The following is a 23,668-nucleotide window of genomic DNA, read 5'->3' as shown; positions in this document are numbered from 1 at the left end:
CGAGCTACAATGCTCCGAAGCACTCAGAACATAAGTCTGTAATGACATGAGCTATACAGATGAGTGCACGTGCTTGACGTCACGCCCAGCTGGAGGAAGAACAGAAAAGCAGAGCTGGGGTGTTGGATGTACTCACTAGAGGACCATCAAGCCCAGGGAGCCCCTGCATTCCCATCTTCCCTGGAGGTCCCTGTTCAGGGAGAAGAACGCACACAGATATATTCACGTCAGAGTTTAAATGTCAGCATCGATATTTTATGAGAAAATGTAACCTTTATTCACTGTTTACCAAAAAAAAAAAATCAACTGTGAGCTACTGCTCACTTACGTATCCCCCCACTCTCACTTATATCAGAATGCAAGCAATCGAAGGAACAGGACACTTATTATGAATGTTGACTCCAGCAAATAATTAATCCTGAAACGAGTAAGTAAAGAGTAGTGTTCGCCCCAGGGATTTCAAATAGCATCCTGGTAAACTGTCATTTTGAAATAGCATTTTGCTTCTTGAAATAGTGTCAAAATCCACACTATATGTTTAATAAATACAGTCAATCGGTAAACAGGAAGTTGATGTGCGACAGACCTGAAACTGGTTTACACAGTATAGAACCCCAAGCTGAAGCTCGGTACCAAATATCAAGCAATTGTGATTTGTAGTTGCTGAGATAAATGTTACGAAAATTTTGTAAATCTACGCTATATGTTTCGTAAATACATTCGGTCAGTAAACAGGAAGTCGATGTGCAACAGACCTGAAAATGGTGCACACTGTATAGAACCCCAAGCTGAAGCTCGGTACCAAATATCAAGCAGTTGTGATTTGTAGTTGCTGAGAAAAATGCTATGAAAACTTTGCAAATCTACGCTATACTGTATGTTTCGTCAATACATCCAGTTGGTAAACAAGAAGTCGATGTGGGACAGACCTGAAAATGGTATACACGGTATAGAACCCCAAGCTGAAGCTCGGTACCAAATATCAAGCAATTCTGATTTGTAGTTGCTGAGATAAATGTTATGAAAAGTTTGTAAATCTACACTATATGTTTCGTAAATACATTCAGTCGGTAAACAGGAAGTCGATGTGGGACAGACCTGAAAATGGTATATACGGTATAGAACCCCAAGTTGAAGTTTGGTACCAAGTACCAAGTGGCTATGATTTGTGGTTGCTGAGAAAAAGGGTGTTTCGGATGGATGGAGATATAGACAGACGGATGGACGGACAGAGGTAAACTAGTATCCCCCCATTCGGAGCAGGGATATAATAAAAAAGACAGTTGTAAGGTGTGGACAATCTGGCAAAAATATTATAATCATATCACAATTTATGATACACAATACGCATCCTGACAACTAGGTTTGGTACCAGAATGGCAGAAAATATAACTGCATAATTAATTAATTAATTAATTTGTTATAGTTTCTTTTCATCTGCAAACATTAATTATTTATTATGGCATCACAGTCAAAGCATGACGTGATATAAAAACTATATTTTAAGGTCCAGTCAGTTCCAGTCTTCAAGAAAACAGTTCTATTTTCACGATTTCTATAAAACAACAGAGAGCTCACCTTTTAATCAAGGTGCCAAGAAGAACCCCATAAACGCAAACCCTTTCCGTCAATCCAGAAAAAGTGTTTTTTTCCCTACACTTATATATCAACTCCGCTCAGTTAGAAACTCTTTTTCTTCATTTTGATTCCCATTGGTATAAAAATAGTGTTGTGCTGTGTCTTAAAATCATAGCACACATTTTTCAAAAATGCACTTAAATAAAAGGCAGTGCGAGGCAGCTTGTATTTAAATCAAGCAGCTCTTACTTCTCTGTGTTCATAAATTACAATATTCTGACAATCCAGGCTTCTCCTCATTCATTAAACTCACAATACAAATATGCCTCATGGTGTCGAGACCCTTCCATAAATTACAGCCGGTGCTATTACAGGAAGCATTTGTTTCAGAGTAACGGATTCTGTCAGCAGTGTGGGTCATGACTAGAAACCAAATGATGCTTTCTTTCTTTGTTAGTAGGAAACACACTCTCCCCCCCCACACACACACATACACACACACACTTAGAAAATAAAGTACATTATTGTACCTTTAGGCATACAGTAGCTTGTCACTGGGGCAGTTCCCTCTAAGGTACTTATTTGTACCCTTTATATGCTGCTTGGGAACATATATGTACCTTTTTGACCCTAAAAAAGGATATACTGTATAGTGACCCTGAAGTCCAACAATGTACCCAAGGGGGTACATAAGTGGAGATTATACACTACCATACACAAACACAAACTCAAGCCTTGGAGAATGTAAAAAAATAACAAGACCGTCAATGACGGCGTAGCTCACTCCGGCTCTGTGTAGTCCAGAAGGAACGATCTAAAGTGGGCCACCTTACACAATAAATGTTGCAAGCTCTATATACTCATGGCTTGACTTCGCGAACAAAGATTCTAAGAAGGATGTCCACGTCCGCGCCGACTACAAGCCCTCTCATGGCTGACGAGGCCAATCCGGGACAGGCAAGTCCTGGTGCAGTGGCGGCAGTTGAAGGACTGGTCGGGGTTTGGGTTTGAGATGGCAGCAGCAGCGCGGTTTTTTCTCTTCTGGCGCTTTTCTTCCAAGGCTCCTCGTCTGGTGCATTCAAACAGGTTAACGGCTTCGTTAACAGAATAACGCCATCCATCACGCTCGGCAGCCATGCAGGACCACTGTTTGGGATCAATGTGACAGGACTTGAGAGACTTCTTGAGGCTGTCCTTGTATCTCTTCTTTGGAGCGCCTCGGTCTCGGTGACCAGACGAAAGTTCTCCAAACATGACGATCTTGGGGAGGCGATGGTCCTCCATTCTAGAAACATGACCGGCCCAATGGAGCTGGGACTTCAGCAGCATGACTTCGATACTTAGGATCTCGGCTTGTTCAAGGACCTCAGTGTTGGTTATGAAGTCGCTCCAGTGGATGTTGAAGATGGTACGGAGACAGCGCTGATGGAAACGCTCACGGATTCGGAGGCGGCAGCGATAAGTGACCCAGGTCTCGGAGCCGTACAGAAGGGTGGTGAGGACCACAGCACGGTATACATTGATCTTAGTTTTGCTTTTCAGGTTCTTATTATTCCAGACTCGTTTATAGAGTCTGCCAAAAGAACTATTGGCCTTTGCGAGTCTGTTGTCGATTTCCTTATCAATCCTGGTGTCAGAAGATATGGTACATCCAAAGTAGGTGAACTGCTGTACTGGTTTCAGTTCAGTGTCACCAATGAAGATGTGAGGTGGGTGGTATACTTTAAGGGGGGCAGGCTGATAGAGAACCTTGGTCTTCTTCAGACTGACTTCAAGGCCAAAGAGCTGAGCAGCTTCTGCAAAGCAGGTGGTGATGCATTGGAGAGCTTGTTCCATGTGGGTGACAAGGGTGGCATCATCTGCAAAGAGTAGGTCACGGACAAGTCTTTCATGGGTCTTTGTATGGGACTGAAGCCGCCGAAGATTGAACAGGCTGCCGTCCAGTCGATACCTTACATAGACTCCATCCTCATCGTCAAGGTCCTCGGTGGCCTGTTTGATCAGCACACTAAAGAAAATGCTGAAAAGCATGGGTGCCAGGACGCAGCCCTGCTTCATGCCGTTGGAGATAGGGAAGGGGTCAGAAAGGTCACCGCCAGGTCTGATCTGGCCACGTTGATCTTCAGGTAGTTGGATCATCATCTCGAGAAACTTTGGGGGACAGCCAAGGCGCTTCAAGATCTGCCATAGTCCCCTCCTGCTCACAGTATCGAAGGCTTTTGTCAGGTCAACAAAGGTTGCATAGAGTCCTTTGTTTTGCTCACGGCACTCCTCCTGCAGCTGCCGGAGGACGAACACCATGTCTGTTGTACCTCTGTTGGCTCTGAAACCGCACTGGCTTTCTGGGAGTTGGTCTTCAGCAATGGAAGGAACGAACCTGTTAAGCAGGATTCTTGCGAGTATTTTACCGGCAGTGGCCAGAAGGGTAATCCCCCGGTAGTTGGAACAATCAGATTTTCTCCCTTCTTCTTATAAATTGTGATTAGGACAGCATCTCGCAGATCGTGTGGTAACTTTCCCTGCTCCCAGCAACAGAGTACGAGATCGAGGAGCTTGCTGTGCAGCATAAGACCTCCATGCTTCCAGATCTCTGGAGGAATGCCATCTACTCTTGCTGCCTTACTGCTTTTGAGTTGGTCTACAGCTTTAATTACTTCCTCGAGGGTAGGTGGTTCATCGAGTTCTGTTCGGATTGGAAGCTGGGGAATGTGCAGGATTACTGAGTCCTGGACTGTGCGAGTTGCACTGAAGAGGAACTGGAAATGCTCTGTCCAGCATTTGAGGATTGATGTCTTGTCAGTGAGAAGCTCCTGGTTATCAGAGCTATGCAAGGGGCTTTGGACCTGATAAGTAGGGCCGTATACTGCATTCAGAGCTTCGTAGAACCCCCCGTAGTTGCCACTGTCCGCAAGGAGTTGGATACGTTGTGCGAGGTGGTTCCACCATTCATTCTTGATCTCTCTAAGCCTGCTCTGAAGGAGGCTGCAAGCACGCCAGAAGAAGGCTTTCTTTACTGGGCAGGACGGCTGCTGTAGGTGGGCCTGGTGAGCAGATCTTTTCTTTGCTAACAATGCCTGGATCTCCTTGTCATTGTCATCGAACCAGTCCTTGTTTTTCTTTGTGGTGTAGCCGAGAACCTCTTCGGATGACTTCAAAATGGCTGTTTTCAGTTGGTCCCACATGGTCTCAGGGGAGGGTTCACGGGAGTAGGCTGGTTCCTCAAGTTTCTGCTGTAAGTTTGCTTCGAATTCAGCTTTCACTTCGGCTATGTGAAGGTTGCTGACATTGAGTTTTTTCATCCTGGGACTTCTTTTCTTTGACTTGGGTTTGAAGTGAAGTTTGAGTTTGCATCGGACGAGACGATGGTCTGTATGACACTCGGCGCTGGGCATCACTCTGGTGTATAAGACATCTTTCTGGTCTCATTGGCACACTAGAATGTAATCGAGAAGTTGCCATTGTTTTGACCGAGGATGCATCCAAGTTGTTTTAAGACTGTTCCTTTGCTGAAAGATGGTGTTTGTGATGACGAGTTGCTGCTTGGTGCAGAATTCTAGCAACAGACGCCCATTGTCATTACAGTTTCCAATGCCATGCCTCCCAAGAACTCTTTTCCAGGCATCTGAGTCTCGGCCTACTCTGGCATTGAAGTCACCAAGGATCAGAACCTTCTCGTCAGCAGGTCTACTTTGCAGGAGCCTGCGTAGATCGGAGTAGAATTTAGCTTTTTCTTTGGGCTCGGCCTGAAGGGTCGGTGCGTACATGCTGAAGAGCGTAACATGTTGGTTGTTGTCCAGAGAAAGATGCATGGATATAATATGGTTGAAGTGACCTATTGGCAAAGCTTCAAGTTTGGATACCAATGAGTTTCTCACCATGAAGCCTACACCTGAAAGGCATCTCTCTGTTGATGGTTTGCCCGACCAGTAAAGGGTATAGCCAGCACCGTGTTCTTTGAGGCTACCTTCTTCCGGAAAGCAAACTTCGCTTAGAGCTGCGATGTCAACATCGAGGCGAGACAGTTCGTGTGCAACAAGAGCAGATCGGCGTACTGGACGGCTGTTGTCAGCTAGATCAAGCATGGTGAGAATGTTCCAGCATCCAATTTTTAAACCCTTGCCCTTCGGGAGAGATTGTATTCGTTCCTTTGTCTCTATATACTATATACAAGCTATATATAGAAGCAATATCCACCCTAGGAAAACCTACCTATTTGCCAGAAAGAATCCAAAACGGTGAGGAATTGACCAAGAAGAAGCGACTTTTGTTGAACTGCTCGTTAAGGCTTAATTAATCCGTAACTTCATTAATAATTGTAATGAAGCAAATCTGGGTAGAAGTTATATGCACCCTAGGTACCCCTACTTTCATGCCAGAAAGAATCACAATTGGGTGAAGAATTGAGGGAGAAGAAGTGATTTGTGTGGAAACTGCTCGTTAGGGGATGATTAATTACTCCATATATTCAGTATTAATTGCAATTATGCAAATTTGTGTAGAAGCTATATGCACCCCAGGCAGACCTACCTTCCTGCCAAAAAGAATAAAAATCAGTGAAGAATTGAGAGAGAAGAAGCGATTTTTGTGAAATGTGGACGATGCCAGACAGACAATGGACGACAGACGATACATGATGGCATAAACTCATCACCTGTCGGCTGGACGAGCTAATAATAATAATAATTTCCCAAGTTCATAGCACATCTAGTCATGCATGACCGGGATTCAAACCAATCATCTTCTGATGGCTAGCATGTGTCTCATTCTCATAAGGCTTGGGCGATACAGATTTGTCCATTACCGCAATTTCCATTTTAAAATACTGCAATAAATCCAGAAACAATGTTCATAAAAAAGAAAAAAAAAACACAGAAAAACAAGCATGTCCACCATTTTAGGTTGAACAATTTGCAGGTTTTTTCCTTATGATATAACCAATGATAATCACGGTAATGTAATATTGTGTATTGACGATACTATCGTTATATCACACAAGCCTACGGCTCCTATCACTGTGCTCTCTACCATGAACCGTGAGCGTCCAAGACTTTTTATCCACACATGTGAAATATAGTGCCATGTAGCAAGCATAAGCCAATTATGTTTATGCTTAATTGCGCTCAATAGGTTTAGTTTTATTTTTTTATATTCAGAAATGAAAGAACCTACAGCGCTGTGTGATGTTTGAAACCCGCTGTTAGTCCAAAAGAGTGCTGATATTATTACTTTTTGACACCCATAATTAGCACAGAAACAAAGATGAAATAATATCTCTCACTTCAAGCAAAGCCTGAAAACCTCTCTCTCTCTCTCTCTCTCTCTCTCTCTCTCTCTCTTTTTTTTGGCAAACCCAGCTTTGTGGCTGTGCGCTAATTCATTCATGCCACCTCAAAAACAGGCGACTTCAGTCAAATATTAACTGATTGAATTCTTTTCTCAAGAACAAATACGAACAAATGACTCTTTTCGTAGTTAGCAAAATGGATTAAATTCCAGACTTGGTTAATTTATTGTCATCCTGGATGATGAGGAATTAGTCGATATAGACGTTGTGCCATATACAAGATGACATGCCTCAGACATACAAGTCGGGGGGGGGGGGGGGGGGGGGGGGCCTTGCTGGTTGTTTCTCTGTGTAAAATATTACACATGGCAATGACGTGTATAAGTTCAGTGTAGTCATGTATCTTTTTGAAAATGTTGTTTGCACTGGCATCATTGCAAATATGAAAATGCTAACAGGCAGAGAGGGACAAAGGATGACCACCAAAAACAAACAAACAAAAAAAAAGACAACTGACATGGAAAAAAAAAGATGAACGCATAGTAATAACTTAATAATAACTTTAAAGGTAGACTGCCTCTCAGATTTTTCAAGTGTAGGTCATAAAAAGAATTTTCCCTGACACCCAATTATTTTTCTTTAGTGGACCCAAAGCTACTGAATTCGAATCACAGACTTCCAATTTTATTAGTTTTTTTTAATAGAACAATTAATGTATTTAGGGCCACATGGCCCTAAATTCTCTGCTATTTTTTCCTGCTTCACCATGACGCAATACAAGATACTACGTCATGCGTCACATGGTCGGCTTTCCCCGTTCACACAAGGCATTGTGGAATACAAATTTGAAACAGGAGAGGAAAATAGAGGACGTGACTGTGGGAATGAAACGTGAAAGACCGACTACAGTAACAGAAAGCAAGAAGAAAATATGTTGTTATATACGCAGGAAAGGCAGGACCAAACTAATAAATATTGGCGCTCAGCGAGCAGCTCAGTGTGATCAGCTGTTCGTTTAGCGACAGAATGATGGAACTGTCAGTGCACGTTCAAAGGTAAACCTGCGCATGCGCACATACACACACACACACATACACGCGGACTTCCTCTGTCTGCTTGACTGCGCGAAGCGAGCGATTTCATGTGTTTTATTTGCTTGGGAATCCCTTCACAATAATTCTATATTTCACGTGTAGAGACACTGTGCCGACATTGAAATTTCATGATGTTTGAATCTGTACCTGGTCAGCCCTATTGATAAACCTTTCACTGTGTTACCGAGAATTCAAATTTTGTCTTCATTTTTCACAAAGAAATGGCATCACAATGCTTCTGAGCTTCATTAGAAATATGTGACCCCTCACCAAATCCAGGGACACATGTCAGCCAAAACGAATCCGAGATAATCGCAAAAGAAGCATTTTTTTTTTTTCGAAATTTGTGATTTTTGTTTTTTTCCATCATGTGCAAGTTGAGATCTTGAAGAATGCAATCAGTATTTCAGATAATAGATTGTTTTGTTGGAAAAGCATACATTTTTTTGTTGCAAATTGTCTTGTTTTTGTCAGGACTGTAGCCTGCTGGGGGGTGTGGGTAAATTACCATATGGGCCATTCACATGATGATTTAAGTCTTTTGTTTTTGTTTTTCGCGAATCAGCTGTATGATCTGAGTTGAGCGCATGGCTACTTAACTGCATACAGGCATGTAATTTCACTATGGAATGAGTTACTAAACAGAGCGCAGAGGAGCGAAACACCGCGAAGCAAACAGACACACGGTATTTACATGGTATTTACATCGGAGATAATCATTTCTAGCAAAAAAAAAACGCAACCTCGCTTTCCAGATTGAATGGAATACTTGAATGATTGGATGATACACGGACCGTTCTAGGATTACATTCCATCAGAGGCACTGGTGTGTGCAAGGCGCCGTTTCTCTTTCTGATGGGGTGAGTTTATTAATCTAAGGCTACGTGGTTATTTTTGCATGTAACGGAGAGTGTTGTGGTTTGGTTAAGCCTAGGTCACAGCCGGACGTACGATTTTTTGGCCGTGTGATTTTTGACGTTTCCCAAATCGCTGCGTTTTTTTTTTGTTCACGGAGAAAGACGCGCGTTGGCCGTAAGTTTGTCTTGCAACCTGAAAAAAACATAAGCGCCCGTAGAGTTTGTTTGACATGACAAAGAACCTCTGCGGCCGGTCTGCGGCTCGAAAATCAGCACATGACGCGCGCTCTCGTGCTTTTCACACGCGCGCTCTCGTGCGTTTCATGCGCGCTCTCCGTGTGTTTCTTGCGTTTTTTGCATGTAGACCGGCCGTAGGAGCACATACGGCCGGTCGTGACCAAGGCTTTACATGAAACTAGTGTTGTGTTAGTTGTGTCATCATTGTGCTATCTTTCTTTCTTACGGTGTGAGTAATTTTTCAACCACAAAACGTTAAAGTATACTTTAGGACTTATTTTTGTACTTCATAATTGTTTTGGGCATACTTTGCATGGAAGGAAAATGACGTGGTGATCTTTGTTTACATGAAAGTAGTATCGTGCTAGCTAGTAGAGGGTAGGGCTTTCATGTCATGCAAATGAGCACCATTATGTGCCCGCCCTACACCCAGAGTAGCTGAGATGGAAAACTTTGAGGGCGATTTTCTCCCTTTCCTGTTTTAAGAAGTATACACTTTCAAAAGGCCACACATTCTTCAAATATTGTCAGCTCTCCACATGGAAGGCATCATTGGAAAGCTTAGAAACTGTACTTTCTGAATCTGTCAATAACTCAAAATGCCCCCGGGCGGACATGTGTCCCTGGATTCTGTGATCTGCCACATATCTTATTGGATTCACCAAGGTAAAAAATACACTAAAATCATTATATCGGACGTCTTTATTAAATTGTGCATCAAAAAGTGTATTTTCACTGTCAGTCACTGTTGGCCATCTTGAAAAATGGCAGCCATCTTGAATTTTTAAGTGGCTAATCTTTTTTTTTTTTTCTTAAAAAACAGCTTCAGGGGGATATTCATGCCAAATTTGGTGTTTGTATCACCATTTGAATGATTGTTACACTTATCTGCCGCACTTTCCCCTTTTCTGGCTTTTTTCCTGGTGAATTTTATTCCTTTTTTTTTTCCCAATCAGATTAGCGTAAATGCTATGGCTAAACTGTAGATGTTTGGAGATATAGGTTGCTATACTATAGCACAAGTCCTGGAGCACATTCAGTTTTAAAAGTAAATGCCACGAGCTAATTTGAGTGGATATTTCAGCAGGAAAACATTCACACGTCTTGTAATGTCTTTGCCAATTCACACCCACTAGCTAGCTACCTAGGAGGATGAATGCTAACACACGTTTCCTCTGAGGCAGCGTAAGACACTCAGCAGAAAGCGATATCTGCCCTCTTCTGCATACACAACCTCACAGATGCACGTGATTGGCTGGTATTGCTTGTATTGACTGGCAGGAGAAAGAGAAGGGTTTGAAGAGCAATCCACCCCTCGTGATCCATGTTGCCTCTTTATAACTTAATACCACAGTTGTTTTTGCCTCAGTGGTGACATTAATATTATGTTTCGTTATTTACACTTTTATTTGTTATCCCAAAAATCCTGGCAGTCACAGTGTTCGTTCCCGTTCGGCTTGTTATTTGTTTAGTACTAACAGGATTTAAGCCACTCTCAGTGACTCTCAGTGTGGACTCAGTATCGACTACCTGCCAGGATTCCGGTTAAAATCTGAGAACATATACTCCACTTAGTCCTGATCTCTGAAGCAAGTCAAAGGTCAACCCACACACAAACACACAGCTTACCTTTTCTCCAGGCATGCCAATAGGACCCTGAGGACCTGGAAAGCCCTGGAGGAGACACAGAGCTGTGATGAGTGTGCCGTTAAACACGTCCGAGTCATTCCTGTGTCAATTTGAACAGTGGCTGCTGTACCTGTACTCCTGGGTTCCCCTGCTGTCCCGGAGGACCAGGTTCTCCTGAAGGACCCTTTGAATAGAAGAAATAAGTGAGTTGTCATGCTTTTTACTATGAAGTTTAAACTGAGCAGCTGATCTTGTTTTTATGTGCCTCGTAGCATATTAAGATCGTGTGCTTCAGTAAGAACAGAACATTAAAGAGAGCGAATCTGATCAGAGAGCGATGCAGCGGTGCTTTAGTTCTTTCATCTCTCCAGCTCTCTTACCTCCTAATCTAAAATACATCAGCTTCCAAAGCTTCAACTTTCATTCTAATACCTCATGCTCTTTGGCTCATCTATCTAACTAACTGAACCAAGTCTCTTCTGGGCCTTTGAGTCAAACCTTCACACCAACATCTCTACTGCTACTACTGGGCCAGTTGCAGAAAACATGACAAATTCAGTTTCAAACATGAAGTTTGTTTGGTTTTTTTTTCCTCTAAAACCATTAATCCTGGTCCTCTACTACACATTTATTTTAAGAAAGAATTTAACAGAACAGTAAAAAATAAATATTGAGACAACTTGTCTGCATTTGCAAAAATTTTATTTAGCCTAAGTATACCAAAATGTCATGACCACAATGTGTCTGAATGAGGATTAGTGAAATTTGAATGAAAATAATTCCTTTGTTTTTAATTTTATTTTCACTTTTCTTTCTGAAATATTACCTCTATACCTTCACTTTTTATTTTGGAAAATCTCATGATCTTTGTTTCAGCGGTTTTTGGTGTATAGCCTATAATATATGCGCAAGAATGTGTACTTTCTTGATGTCTTTACCGTTACCCAAATGGTAAAATCATGCTGTAACTCAGAGTTTTGACAATAGAAGGCAGTGCAGCTACTGTACACGAGGAAGGACCAGGATATTGAGGAGCCATTTAAAAAAAAAATCACTGGTGCATAAATGTAGGAATCCAGGATACTGATCAGGTAAATCTGAAATTTCAATATGTCAGGCAAATGTCTTTGCCGTTACCCCCAAATGATAAAGATAATGATGCTGCATGTTGTAAAATTTTAGTTAGCCAAGTAGCAAGTTTGAATGGGATAATAAATGCATAATTTGTTTATCTTTTTTTTTTTCTGTACTCAGTGACCCAGAAAATGCCATGGGATGTCTTTACCGTTACCCAGTGTTGTCTTTACCATTACTCTATAGGGTAACGGTAAAGACATTATGGGTAACGTTAAAGACAACTGGGCATTTTTTTCATAATAATGATATCTCTTGCTTTGTGAATTCATGAAATATGCTTTTTTTGTTTATTAGATATATGTACAGGGATTGTAACTAAAATTAGTGTATACAAAATTTTTTTTAAATGTCTTTACTGTTACTCGGCCCTACTGTACTTCTACACTGGATGTCTCATAACGATGTTAATGAATGAGTGAGAAAAGAAACTCTTGCGTGGTGGTTTTTAAGAGCTAACACACACCATCAGATATGTTCAAGATCAATGAATCTTTTTCTCCTGTTTATTTTTCAGAGTAAAGTCGGACTTTAAAATCCTCTTCATTGTCTATGCATGGAATAATTTTCACAGAAACTCACCAGGTCGCCTTTAGAGCCTTGAATCCCATCCACACCACGGACGCCCTAAAAGAAACATGTCCGAAGGAAAATTCTGACATTTAGCACTGAAATGGCAAAGAAATCCAATGTAACTAAAGCAGCACTGGAATATTTTGAAAGTTTTGTGCATCAGGAGATTTCTATAAATATCTCAGACGCACTTCATTAACCCTCATCCTACCATGCTATTTTACACCTTAATCTTACCATGTGGGGTCCGTTTGGACCCCAATACTTTTCTTTAAAATTAAAGCTTATAAAGACAAAATCACCAGATAAGTTTTGTTCAGAACATCTTGTATTAATAACAGCAATACACTAAAGGGCCCAAGGCATAAAGAACACACTTAACCTTCATCCTACCAGCCAATTTTACATACACAAACTACCAGGCGGGGTCCATATGGACCCCAGGAGGGAATACCTTGAAATCAATGCAGTAAGAACCAATTCAATGCAGCAAACAGACATAACTTTATTGAAGAACAAAATCCACTATGGCTGAATATCAATGATGTATTATAAATGCAATAACATTGCAATAATATTGCAATAACTAGCATACATGTAGCAAATTATAGCGCCACAAAAAAAATTGGCATTATATACATGATTTTTGCAGCTCATGCAGCTGTAAAACATTCTGGATTACAACTTAGGTCTTTTCTTACAGAATTTAAAACAAAAAAGTAATTGTAAAATAATTTAGGGCTTTTGTTTTGCAGCCTGTGCTTATTGCAGCAGTGGGGTCCACACGGACCCCAAGAAGGAATGCCTTGGTAGTTTCATTATGGAATATAAAAGAAATAAAAGAAGTTAAATTTCAGTGTGCTATTCAATTATAAAATGAAAGACAGATAAACTTTACTCTGGGGTCTGGTTGGACCCCAGTAACAAATTAATTATACCTTCACAATGCAAAAAGCTGATCTTCCAGTGCTTTAGTGTTTTAATTAAGACATAAATTCCGACAAATTCATAAAACGGTGAGGCAGTATGTCACATATTTTTAAAATGGCAAACAAACATATAGGTGCGGGGTCCAGATGGACCCCACTTGGTAGGATGAAGGTTAATGAATGCCGCTTGCACAGGAAACAGACTCACCTCTGCTCTTAGCAGCGCTTTTGAAAAATATCTTATTTTCATTGGCATTGAGCCTCGCCCACTCATCAGCTTGAAAGATTTGAAATGTTTGATGTGGGATCGATATAGACGACTACTATGCAACCATTATAGAGATGTATAACACACACACAAATCATCAAACCTAAGGGGTCTGTGTCTCTCATACATGCTTCAAGATGTATTTAGATCTATAATGATACTGAAGGACAGCACTATGGGTTGAAGAGATAAATATTTTAATGAAGTATGCTTTAAGATTGAGCTTCTCAGAAATCTCTAGAATAATAAAGTAATAAAGAATAAACTCAAAGAGCCCTTGCCTGTTCTTTGTGTATTTCCTTCACGTAATGGGAAATCAGAAGAGGAGAAGTCATATTATCTAAGTGTTTCATAATAATATTATTTATTCTACAAACCAAAATCCAAAATGATATTTTATGACATTTGTTTGTACATTTCTACAATTTACACATAAATAAACACATCTACCAATGTGCATTTAAAGAAAGACAAAAATTTGTAGGATAGAGCTTACTTTTTTTTTACTAACAGATTGTGTGTTTATATTTTATTCGTATATTAACTTGAAGAAAGTACTGTAGGACCTTATTAACTTATTTCATATGGATTTTCTTGGACCTTATTGTCTCATTAGCTCCGTCAACTGTGCTAGAGGAGATTATGTTTTCTTGTTTGTTTGTTTGTCTGTTCCCAATGTAACTCAAAAAGTAGTGAACGGATTTGGATGAAATTTGGAGGAAAGGTGAGTGATGGGCCAAGGAACAATTGAATAGATTTTGATGCAAATCTGGATATGTATGTGAATCCAGGATCTGGATATATATGTAGATCCAGGATCCAAATATGTATGTAGATACAGGATTTTTTTGGTTGTTCCCAATGTAACTCAAAAAGTAGTGAATGGATTTGGATGAAATTTGGAAGAAAGATGGGCAATGGAACAAAGAATGAATGATTAGATTTTGATGCAAATCCAGATATGGATGCAGATACAGGATTTTTTTTTTTTTGCTTCTTCTTAACGTACTGTAACTCAAAAAGTAGTGAATGGATTTGGATGAAATTTGGAAGAAAGGTGGGCAATGGGACAAGGAACAAATGATTAGATTCTGATGCAACTCTGGATATGTATGTAGATCCAGGATCCAGATATGTATGTGGATACAGGATATGGATATGTATGCAGATCCAAGATTGTTTTGTTTTTCCTAATGTAACTCAAAAAGTAGTGAATGGATTTGGATGAAATTTGGAGGAAAGGTGGGGCATGGGATAAAAAACAAATGATTATATTTTGATGCAAATCTGGATATGTATGTAGATCCAGGATCCAGATATGTATGTAGATCCAGGACCCAGATATGGATACAGATCCAGGATTCAGATACAGATCCAGGAATTTTTTTTTGGTTGTTTGTTCTTAACATAACTCATAAAGTAGTGAACAGATTTAGATGAATTTTGGAAGAAAGGTGGGTAATGGGACCAAAAACAAATGATTAAATTTTGATGCAAATCTGGATATGTGGATCCAGGATCCGGATATGTATGCAGATCCAAGATTTTTTTGTTTGTTCTGAATGTAACTCAAAAAGTAGTGAATGGATTTGGATGAAATTTGGAGGAAAGGTAAGCCATGGGCCAAAGAACAATTGATTAGATTTTCATACAAATCCTGATGTGTGGCTTGTCGTAGGTATGCACTGAATCAAGTGCCTCAAATGTTAGCCAAAAAGCTAATGAAACACATATTGACCAAAATAGTATTATTGTTCATTATACAGTACATATTGTTTCTGGTTAACAGAATCCAAAGCTTGAAAAGAACCCAATTTTTTTTCTTATGAACTTGTGTTTCTCTTATTTTTTTAATCAAAGTTTGTAATGCTCAGTATCAGTATCAGAAAACCACCTCACACTCAAATTTATAGAAAAAAAAAATCACATTGACCTTCAACTTAATCACTTATCTTTCACAGCGGAAATCACACCGGCTCGTAAAATGTCACAGGATAACAAATAGGAGCTAATAACAAACCATCAATATCCAATCCTTATTTATTTCTCCTGCTGGATGTCGTGGTCTCGTTCAGTGCAGTACGATCTATGAAGTGTGAATTGCTTTGTACAGACATCAATAGTGAAAGCTGAACACTATCACTTACAGGCTGTCCAGGTGGTCCAGGTGGTCCTCTGGATCCTACAAATCCTCTTTGCCCCTGGAATAACCACAATGCCATCAGAAAATACAGTCACAAAATAAAATAAATGATTTATTAATGACACTTGTGTTTAGAATCAGTGTTGTAGTCGAGACACTAAACCTCGAGTCCGAGTCCAGTCTTGAGTCCCCAGTGTTCAAGGCCGAGTCAAGTCTAAGTCATTAAAACAAATTTCAAGTCGAGTCCAAGTCGAGTCCAAGAACGAGACTCCAACCATACCATTTGACGGTGGCTGTTTCAGCGCCATTAATAGTAGTTTGTTCCTGAACATGAGGTATGAACAGGTGAATGTGCTTCTCTTTATCAGGGAGTGTGAAGTATTCTGTCAGAGATGGTTGGGAAATGGATGTAAGTGCAGAAGGTGTGTTTATTAATACAAGTGAAGACCGTAAACAATCCAGAACGGCAGGCAAAATCGTAAAACGGTGAAACAGGCGATAGGTCGAGCGAGGCACAAACAGACTATCGTAGACTCGGCAGAATCAAAGACGAGAAAGAGGAAATCAGGGATCAGGAACCCAAACAAGGAAATAAGGCTCGGTAATGTGTCAGCAATACTTCGCAAAGTAAGTGTGTTTTCACTGATTGCACCTTAATCCTCTGCAGGTGTGAGTCATTTACAGGGCGCGCGAGAGTCTGCTTGGTGTGCGAGCTGTCTGGAGTGCGACCGAGAGTCTATCTGATGCACGCACCAAGGCGCGCAGGTGTGACACTCTTGCATGAAATTAGTACAAAATTTAACGTAGATATAAATATCTTATGCCAAATTATTATGGCATGTTACAAAAAATAAAGAACAATTTACGAGTCCGAATGCAGTTAATGCATGACTCCGAGTCATCAGTGCTCAAGTCCAAGTCAAGTCACGAGTCCTTAAAATTAGGGCACGAGTCTGACTCGAGTACTACAGGCCTGTTTAGAATCTGCATCTACTCACTCCGATGTATTTACTCAACAAAATCTGGCAACCTCGGAGATGTAAACTACACTCGGGTGCTTTGCATATCCTAAGCCTAGAGAATCGACTTTCAAAGCAGTCTGAAAATGTATAACTTTCCCAGAGTAATTGATTTAACTTTATGAAAAGTCCAAAGGATTAAAAACAAGTATCCCAGTGGTAACGGGGGGTTAATGCCTTTAACAAAAAAAAACTTTGGTGTGCTTGTGTTTACGTGTTATTGCATGCATCGAGACATTCAGCTGGATGTGTGTGTGTGTGCGCGTGCTTTGTTTATATCATGCTCAGACTTTGTACACCGGCCAAGCCACCTGTTCCAGAGCCACATCTGTGATCTCTGGGGAGGTGATTGATATGGAAATATAATCATACAGGCCAGGGTTCCATTCCTCCTCCCTTGCCAATCTCCTAGCACATCTATCTCAAACCCTTCATTTATCTCCTGTGCTCTCTTTTTCTCATCTCCAGCGCTGAGGAGTGCAAGATTTCTCCTGGCTCTCTCTAATAGAGCTCACTTCCTGCTAACGCCAACCCTCTCACTTTCTCTCACTGCTGGTTGATGTATTTAAAGAGGCAGCTCACCTGTGGGAAACGATTTGAGCTGGAGTCACAGATAATCAGCCTTGGGCCAGATTGAGAGAGGATAACGAGGTGGATCATCTGTGTGAATGTGAGTGTGAGTATGAGTGAGTGTGTGTAGGACTCACAGGTTCACCTGGTTGTCCTCTTGGTCCTACAGGTCCATCCGAACCCTAAAATAAAGCACATCAGTTGGAAATTTAGCCTCTTTGCTGAAGTGTACAGAAGTGTATCGCAGTGCATCGCAGCTCACTAAGAGTCCGAGCTGAAACGATGGAAAAGTGCTTATTTATGCAAAGATATTCCCATTTGGTCTTTCTCGAAAGCTTTGATCAGCATGAATCACTGCATAATACATCGCACAACTTTGCATAATGGCGATCCACCTTGCACGCTATTACTCGTGTCTGGTTTTATACAATTCATGAGGTTTTGCTGCAGCTACACCTGGGAGAGCAAAGCCTTTCAAAAGCTTATTAGTTAAAGAACTAAACACTCAATTAGGCTGAGAACAACAACAACAAAAAATAATAATAATAATAATAATAATAATAATAATAATAAATCGGCCTTCTGGGCTTATAAAGTAGCCATAATGAAATGTAACTCTTCTTATTTTCCTTTTACCTGAAATGCAATTTATTTAGCCAAGATGTGTTTGGTGTTGGACGTTTGCTTCTATAGTTTTGGAGGAGTTATAACGACAGAAGTAACATGGCTAACAAGTAATGGAAACATATTGCTGTGCAAAATGCATGCTCAAGCATCTGGAGCTTAAAATATACAGCAAACTCCATGAGACGCTGTCTGGCTGTTTGGGTTGGTTCGGTAATGCCATGTGTAGATAAACAGTTTAATAAAACAGCAGAATAACACCGTGTCATTGATTGGCTCATCCTTTCCGACTACATTTCCAACCTCTGAGTCAGTATATACAGTTAGGTCCATAAATATTTGGACAGAGACAACATTTTTCTAATTTTGGTTCTGTACATTACCACAATGAATTTTGAACAAAACAATTCAGATGCAGTTGAAGTTCAGACTTTCAGCTTTAATTCAGTGGGTTGAACAAAATGATTGCATAAAAATGTGAGGAACTAAAGCATTTTTTAAACACAATCCCTTCATTTCAGGGGCTCAAAAGTAATTGGACAAATTAAATAATTGTAAATAAAATGTTCATTTCTAATACTTGGTTGAAAACCCTTTGTTGGCAATGACTGCCTGAAGTCTTGAACTCATGGACATCACCAGACGCTGTGTTTCCTCCTTTTTAATGCTCTGCCAGGCCTTTACTGCAGCAGTTTTCAGTTGCTGTTTGTTTGTGGGCCTTTCTGTCTGAAGTTTAGTCTTTAACAAGTGAAATGCATGCTCAATTGGGTTGAGATCAGGTGACTGACTTGGCCATTCAAGAATATTCCACTTCTTTGCTTTAATAAACTCCTGGGTTGCTTTGGCTTTATGTGTTGGGTCTTCTGTATTATGAAACGCCGACCAATCAGTTTGGCTGGATTTGAGCACACAGTATGTCTCTGAATACCTCAGAATTCATCCAGCTGCTTCTGTCCTGTGTCACATCATCAATAAACACTAGTGACCCAGTGCCACTGGCAGCCATGCATGCCCAAGCCATCACACTGCCTCCGCCGTGTTTTACAGATGATGTGGTATGCTTTGGATCATGAGCTGTACCACGCCTTCGCCATACTTTTTTTCTTTCCATCATTCTGGTAGAGGTTGATCTTGGTTTCATCTGTCCAAAGAATGTTCTTGCAGAACTGTGCTGGCTTTTTTAGATGTTTTTTAGCAAAGTCCAATCTAGCCTTTTTATTCTTGAGGCTTATGAGTGGCTTGCACCGTGCAGTGAACCCTCTGTAATTACTTTCATGCAGGCTTCTCTTTATGGTAGATTTGGATATTGATACGCTTACCTCCTGGAGAGTGTTGTTCACTTGGTTGGCTGTTGTGAAGGGGTTTCTCTTCACCATGGAAATTATTCTGCGATCATCCACCACTGTTGTCTTCTGTGGGCGTCCAGGTCTTTTTGCATTGATGAGTTCACCAGTGCTTTCTTTCTTTCTCAGGATGTACCAAACTGTAGATTTTGCCACTCCTAATATTGTAGCAATTTCTCGGATGGGTTTTTTCTGTTTTTGCAGCTTAAGGATGGCTTGTTTCACCTGCATGGAGAGCTCCTTTGACCGCATGCTTTCTTCACAGCAAAATCTTCCAAATGCAAGCACCACACCTCAAATCAACTCCAGGCCTTTTATCTGCTTAATTGAGAATGACATAACGAAGGAATTGCCCACACCTGCCCATGAAATAGCCTTTGAGTCAATTGTCCAATTACTTTTGGCCCCTTTAAAAACAGGGTGGCACATGTTAAGGAGCTGAAACTCCTAAACCCTTCATCCAATTTTAATTTGGATACCCTCAAATGAAAGCTGAAAGTCTGGACTTTATGTACATGTCCATTATATAACTATAACTTGAATATGTTTCAGTAAACAGGTAAAAAAAACAAAATTTGTGTCAGTGTCCAAATATATATGGACCTAACTGTATATATATATATCACACACATACAGTTGTGGTCAGAAGTTTTGGGTTTTTTTTCCACAGGTCAATGGTTGGTCGCTTGTTAACGATTGTCTATTGTGTTTGCCATCGTGGAATGGAGCTTACGCTAATTGTACCGTTTATTTTGGACATTCCATCAGTTTATTCCCTACATTCCTGACATGGTTGAAATTGCGAAGACACAGGTGCCCGTGCGCTTACTATAACAACACCACAGCGATGTTCCACATCCTTCTGGAGGATGATCTGTTGTTCAAATTAAACCCAGGTCCCAGTGGCCTACATGAAATTTCATCGATTGTTTTTAGGTGGCATGATAAAAGGCCTCCAAGATCATCAACTTTGCCTTGTGGTATTGACAACATGGTTTATGGTTCACAGCCAATCCGTCGTAATATCAACAATCTGATCAGCGTGGACTGTGCCTCGATTCATCCCTAAACAACTTTTTAAAGTCAATGAAGTTTTGTCTGCTCAATTGTCGTTCTGTGAGAAATAAGACTGCTGATATCGCTGATTATATCTCTCACGATTGCAAACCGGATACTGTTGCTATAACTGAGTCTTGGCTCAACCAATGCGACGCTGCTGTCTGTGTGGAGCTGTACCCGGATGGCTACAAGTTATTAGATCATACTCGGGATTTGCGTCATGGTGGTGATACTGCACTTTTACATCGTGATTCACTATTTGTGAACAAAATTGATGCAGGGAACAAAACTTCATATGAATTCTCTGAGTGGCTAATCAACTATTCCTCTGCTGATAAACAGCGTGTAGTTATTATATATCGCCCGCCTTATTCCAGTGAACACAGAGTACCCACGAACGTATTTTTTGAGGAATTTTTCAGCTACTTGGAATCTTTGTTACTATGTAAGGAGTCACTTTTAATTTGCGGGGACTTCAACATCCATGTCGATTCTACTAGCGACGTAGACTCCGTCAAGTTTCAGGATTTGCTTGATTCGGTGGGATTGAAGCAACATGCCAACTACCCTACCCACGTTGATGGCCACACCCTAGACCTGATTATTACGCGCATCCCTGATCACATCATCGAAGGACAGGCTTAAGTGGATCGCTTTACTTCAGATCATCTCTCGGTTATTTGCAACCTTCATGTCGGCAAGCCCTTGCCATTGAAACGCAAAGTCACTTATTGGAAGTTGAAGTCTATTGATTATGATGCACTGAGGCGAGACGTGTCTGAATCTACACTGTGTTCAACTGACCTTGGCTGGTCACAAAATCAGTCGGCAGAGGAAATTGATGCTCTTGTACGTGTTTACAATTCTACCTTGATTGAATGAATGGACCGGCACGCCCCCTTGAAGACTAAGATACTCAGAGTGAGACAGACTGCTCCTTGGTACAACGCAGAGATTAATGCTGCAAAATGACGTCGACAGAAGGCTGAAAGGGCGTGGCGGAAGAGCAAGTTGACTGAAGATTTTAATCTATTCAAGGCTCAGAGGAATCATGTGATTCGTCTGATAAACGAAGCAAAAAAGACATACTACACTGACTTCATCTCTGAAAATTGTGATAATCAAAGCAAACTCTTTCGAGCTGCAAAAGCGCTACTAATACCAAAAAGTGAACTTTGCTTTCCAAATTCTTCTGACGACACAGTGTTGTCTAATGATATTGGCTTGTTCTTTGTGCATAAGATCTCAAGAATTAGGAGTGAAGTTGATGCCATGTATCTGGAATCATCCTCTCGTGACCTGTTCCCTGATGACAAGAGGATTGTGGATTGCAGTATTGCGTTGTCCTCCTTTCGTCAGCTAAGTGAGGATGACGTTAAAACTCGTCATGAGCTCTGCTAAGAAGTACTGTGAATCGGATCCAGTGCCTACGCCAGTCTTGGTAGAACGTTTGGAACCAGTCGTCACTCACTTGATCAACTCCTCATTGGCTAATGGATAGTTCCCTGAAGTCTGGAAGGAGGCTATTGTTAAGCCGTTGCTAAAGAAAGCGAGACTAGACGCTGTGTTTACCAACCTGTGCCCAATTAGCAACCTACAGCTCATTTCTAAGCTGACAGAACGCGTAGTTTGTGAACAAGCATCTGACTACTTGCAAACTCACGGCTAAGTCCCTGAACTACAGTCAGCCTACAGAAAGAGCCATAGCACGGAGACAGCACTTTTAAAAGTGCAAAATGATATTTTACTGAGCATGGAGCGTCAGCATGTGATTTTACTCGTGCTGTTAGAGCTGAGTGTGGCCTTTGATACGGTCGACCATACAATCCTCCTCCGTCGACTTGAGACATCATTTGGTATCACAGGAAGAGTACTTCAGTGGTTCGCTTCCTATCTGTCAGGCCGTGCACAGCAAGTGGTATATGGCAAGGGTCTTTTGGACAAGTTCCAGTTATCATGTGGAGTGCCACAGGGTTCCTGTCTAGGACCCTTACTCTTTTCACTATATGCCAGTAAGTTGTTTGATATCATCAAGGAACACTTACCAGTGGCACATGCATATGCAGATGACACTCAATTATGTGGAGTGCGTTGCTGCAATGGAGCGGTGCATCAAAGCAGTACGCACATGGATGGCAATGGACAAGATGAAATTGAATAACGTAAAGACTGAGTTCTTAATTGTAGGGACTAAACATCAGCTCAAGAAGGTTAATATTCACAACTTAACAGTGGGTGAAGTTAGTGTTGCACCTGTCTCAACCGCCAAGAATTTAGCAACAATATTTGACAGTAATATGAGTCTAGTACCTCATATCAATAACACTTGTAAGACTGCATTTCTTCATCTCCATAACATCAGCAGAATAAGAAAATATCTTTCTACTGACACTTCTAGAATCCTAGTTCATTCCTTTATAACAAGTAGATTGGACTATTGCAACAGTCTTTTGTATGGCCTTCCGGCCAAGTCTATTAGCACATTACAGCGAGTCCAAACTGCAGCAGCAAGGTTTATTACAGATACGCCTCGTTTTTCTCATATTATTCCGGTTTTGCGCTATCTGCACTGGCTCCCGGTTAGTGAACGAATAGTTTTTAAAATGTTAGTTTTAACTTTCAAGGCAATGTATGGGTTTGCACCAGCATACATTTATAATTTGGTTCAGATTAAGTCATGGAGCACATATGCTTTAGGCAGAAACCATGACATTTTTCTCACACCATTCAATGCTAAGACAAAGAAGACGCTGGGTGACAGGGCCTTTGCAACAGCTGCGCCAACATTTTTCAATACACTTCCTCGAGAGATTAGACAGGAGAAGGATTTGAACAACTTTAAGAAATTAGTTAAGACATTTCTATTCAATAGAGTTTACAAATAGCTAGTTTTATATTAGGGATTTTTTTTTTCTAAGTTTTTTGTGTGTGCGTGTGTGTGTGTACGTGTCATGTGTATGTATGCATGCATGTGGCGTGCGTGTGCGTATGTGCATGCAATGCACGCGCACACCACATGTATATGCCCATATTTTTTATAATATTTTGTATTGCACATTTGATCATATATTTCATGTTAATTTGCACGCCATAAGCAATACATTATTTTTTTATTATTATTTTTTTTTTTTACATACAGTGACATGAATGTCATCTTGGATGTGAATGTACTGGCAATATTTGGGCTTTCAGTAATTTCTTTGAACTGTTCTTTTTCTGTGGCAGAATGATTGTACAGCATACCATACATCTTTAATAATAATAATAAAAACACATGAGGATTTGGTGCACAAGTTTTAATTTCTTTGGGTTTTCTGAAATCCAAAT

At 40.6% G+C, this 23,668-nt stretch overlaps 1 protein-coding gene across 6 annotated transcripts in view; it reads right to left on the bottom strand.

Annotated features, from left to right (window-relative positions):
- col5a3a (collagen, type V, alpha 3a) overlaps positions 1-23,668 on the bottom strand; it is a 243,094-nt gene that overhangs the window by 100,035 nt on the left and 119,391 nt on the right. For all 6 annotated transcript variants that reach the window (XM_060942576.1, XM_060942577.1, XM_060942578.1 and 3 more), the window contains 6 exons: positions 17,453-17,497; positions 15,731-15,784; positions 12,396-12,440; positions 10,810-10,863; positions 10,680-10,724; positions 137-190 (listed from right to left, as the gene is read on the bottom strand). In XM_060942576.1, coding sequence (XP_060798559.1) covers positions 137-190; positions 10,680-10,724; positions 10,810-10,863; positions 12,396-12,440; positions 15,731-15,784; positions 17,453-17,497 — 297 coding nt within the window. The remainder of the gene's footprint in view (positions 1-136; positions 191-10,679; positions 10,725-10,809; positions 10,864-12,395; positions 12,441-15,730; positions 15,785-17,452; positions 17,498-23,668) is intronic.

The sequence above is a fragment of the Neoarius graeffei genome, chromosome 16 (genome assembly GCF_027579695.1).
Source record: "Neoarius graeffei isolate fNeoGra1 chromosome 16, fNeoGra1.pri, whole genome shotgun sequence".
Taxonomy (NCBI): domain Eukaryota; kingdom Metazoa; phylum Chordata; class Actinopteri; order Siluriformes; family Ariidae; genus Neoarius; species Neoarius graeffei.
The sequence above is the reverse complement of the archived record's forward strand: the minus strand, read 5'-3'. Positions and strand labels throughout refer to the sequence as shown.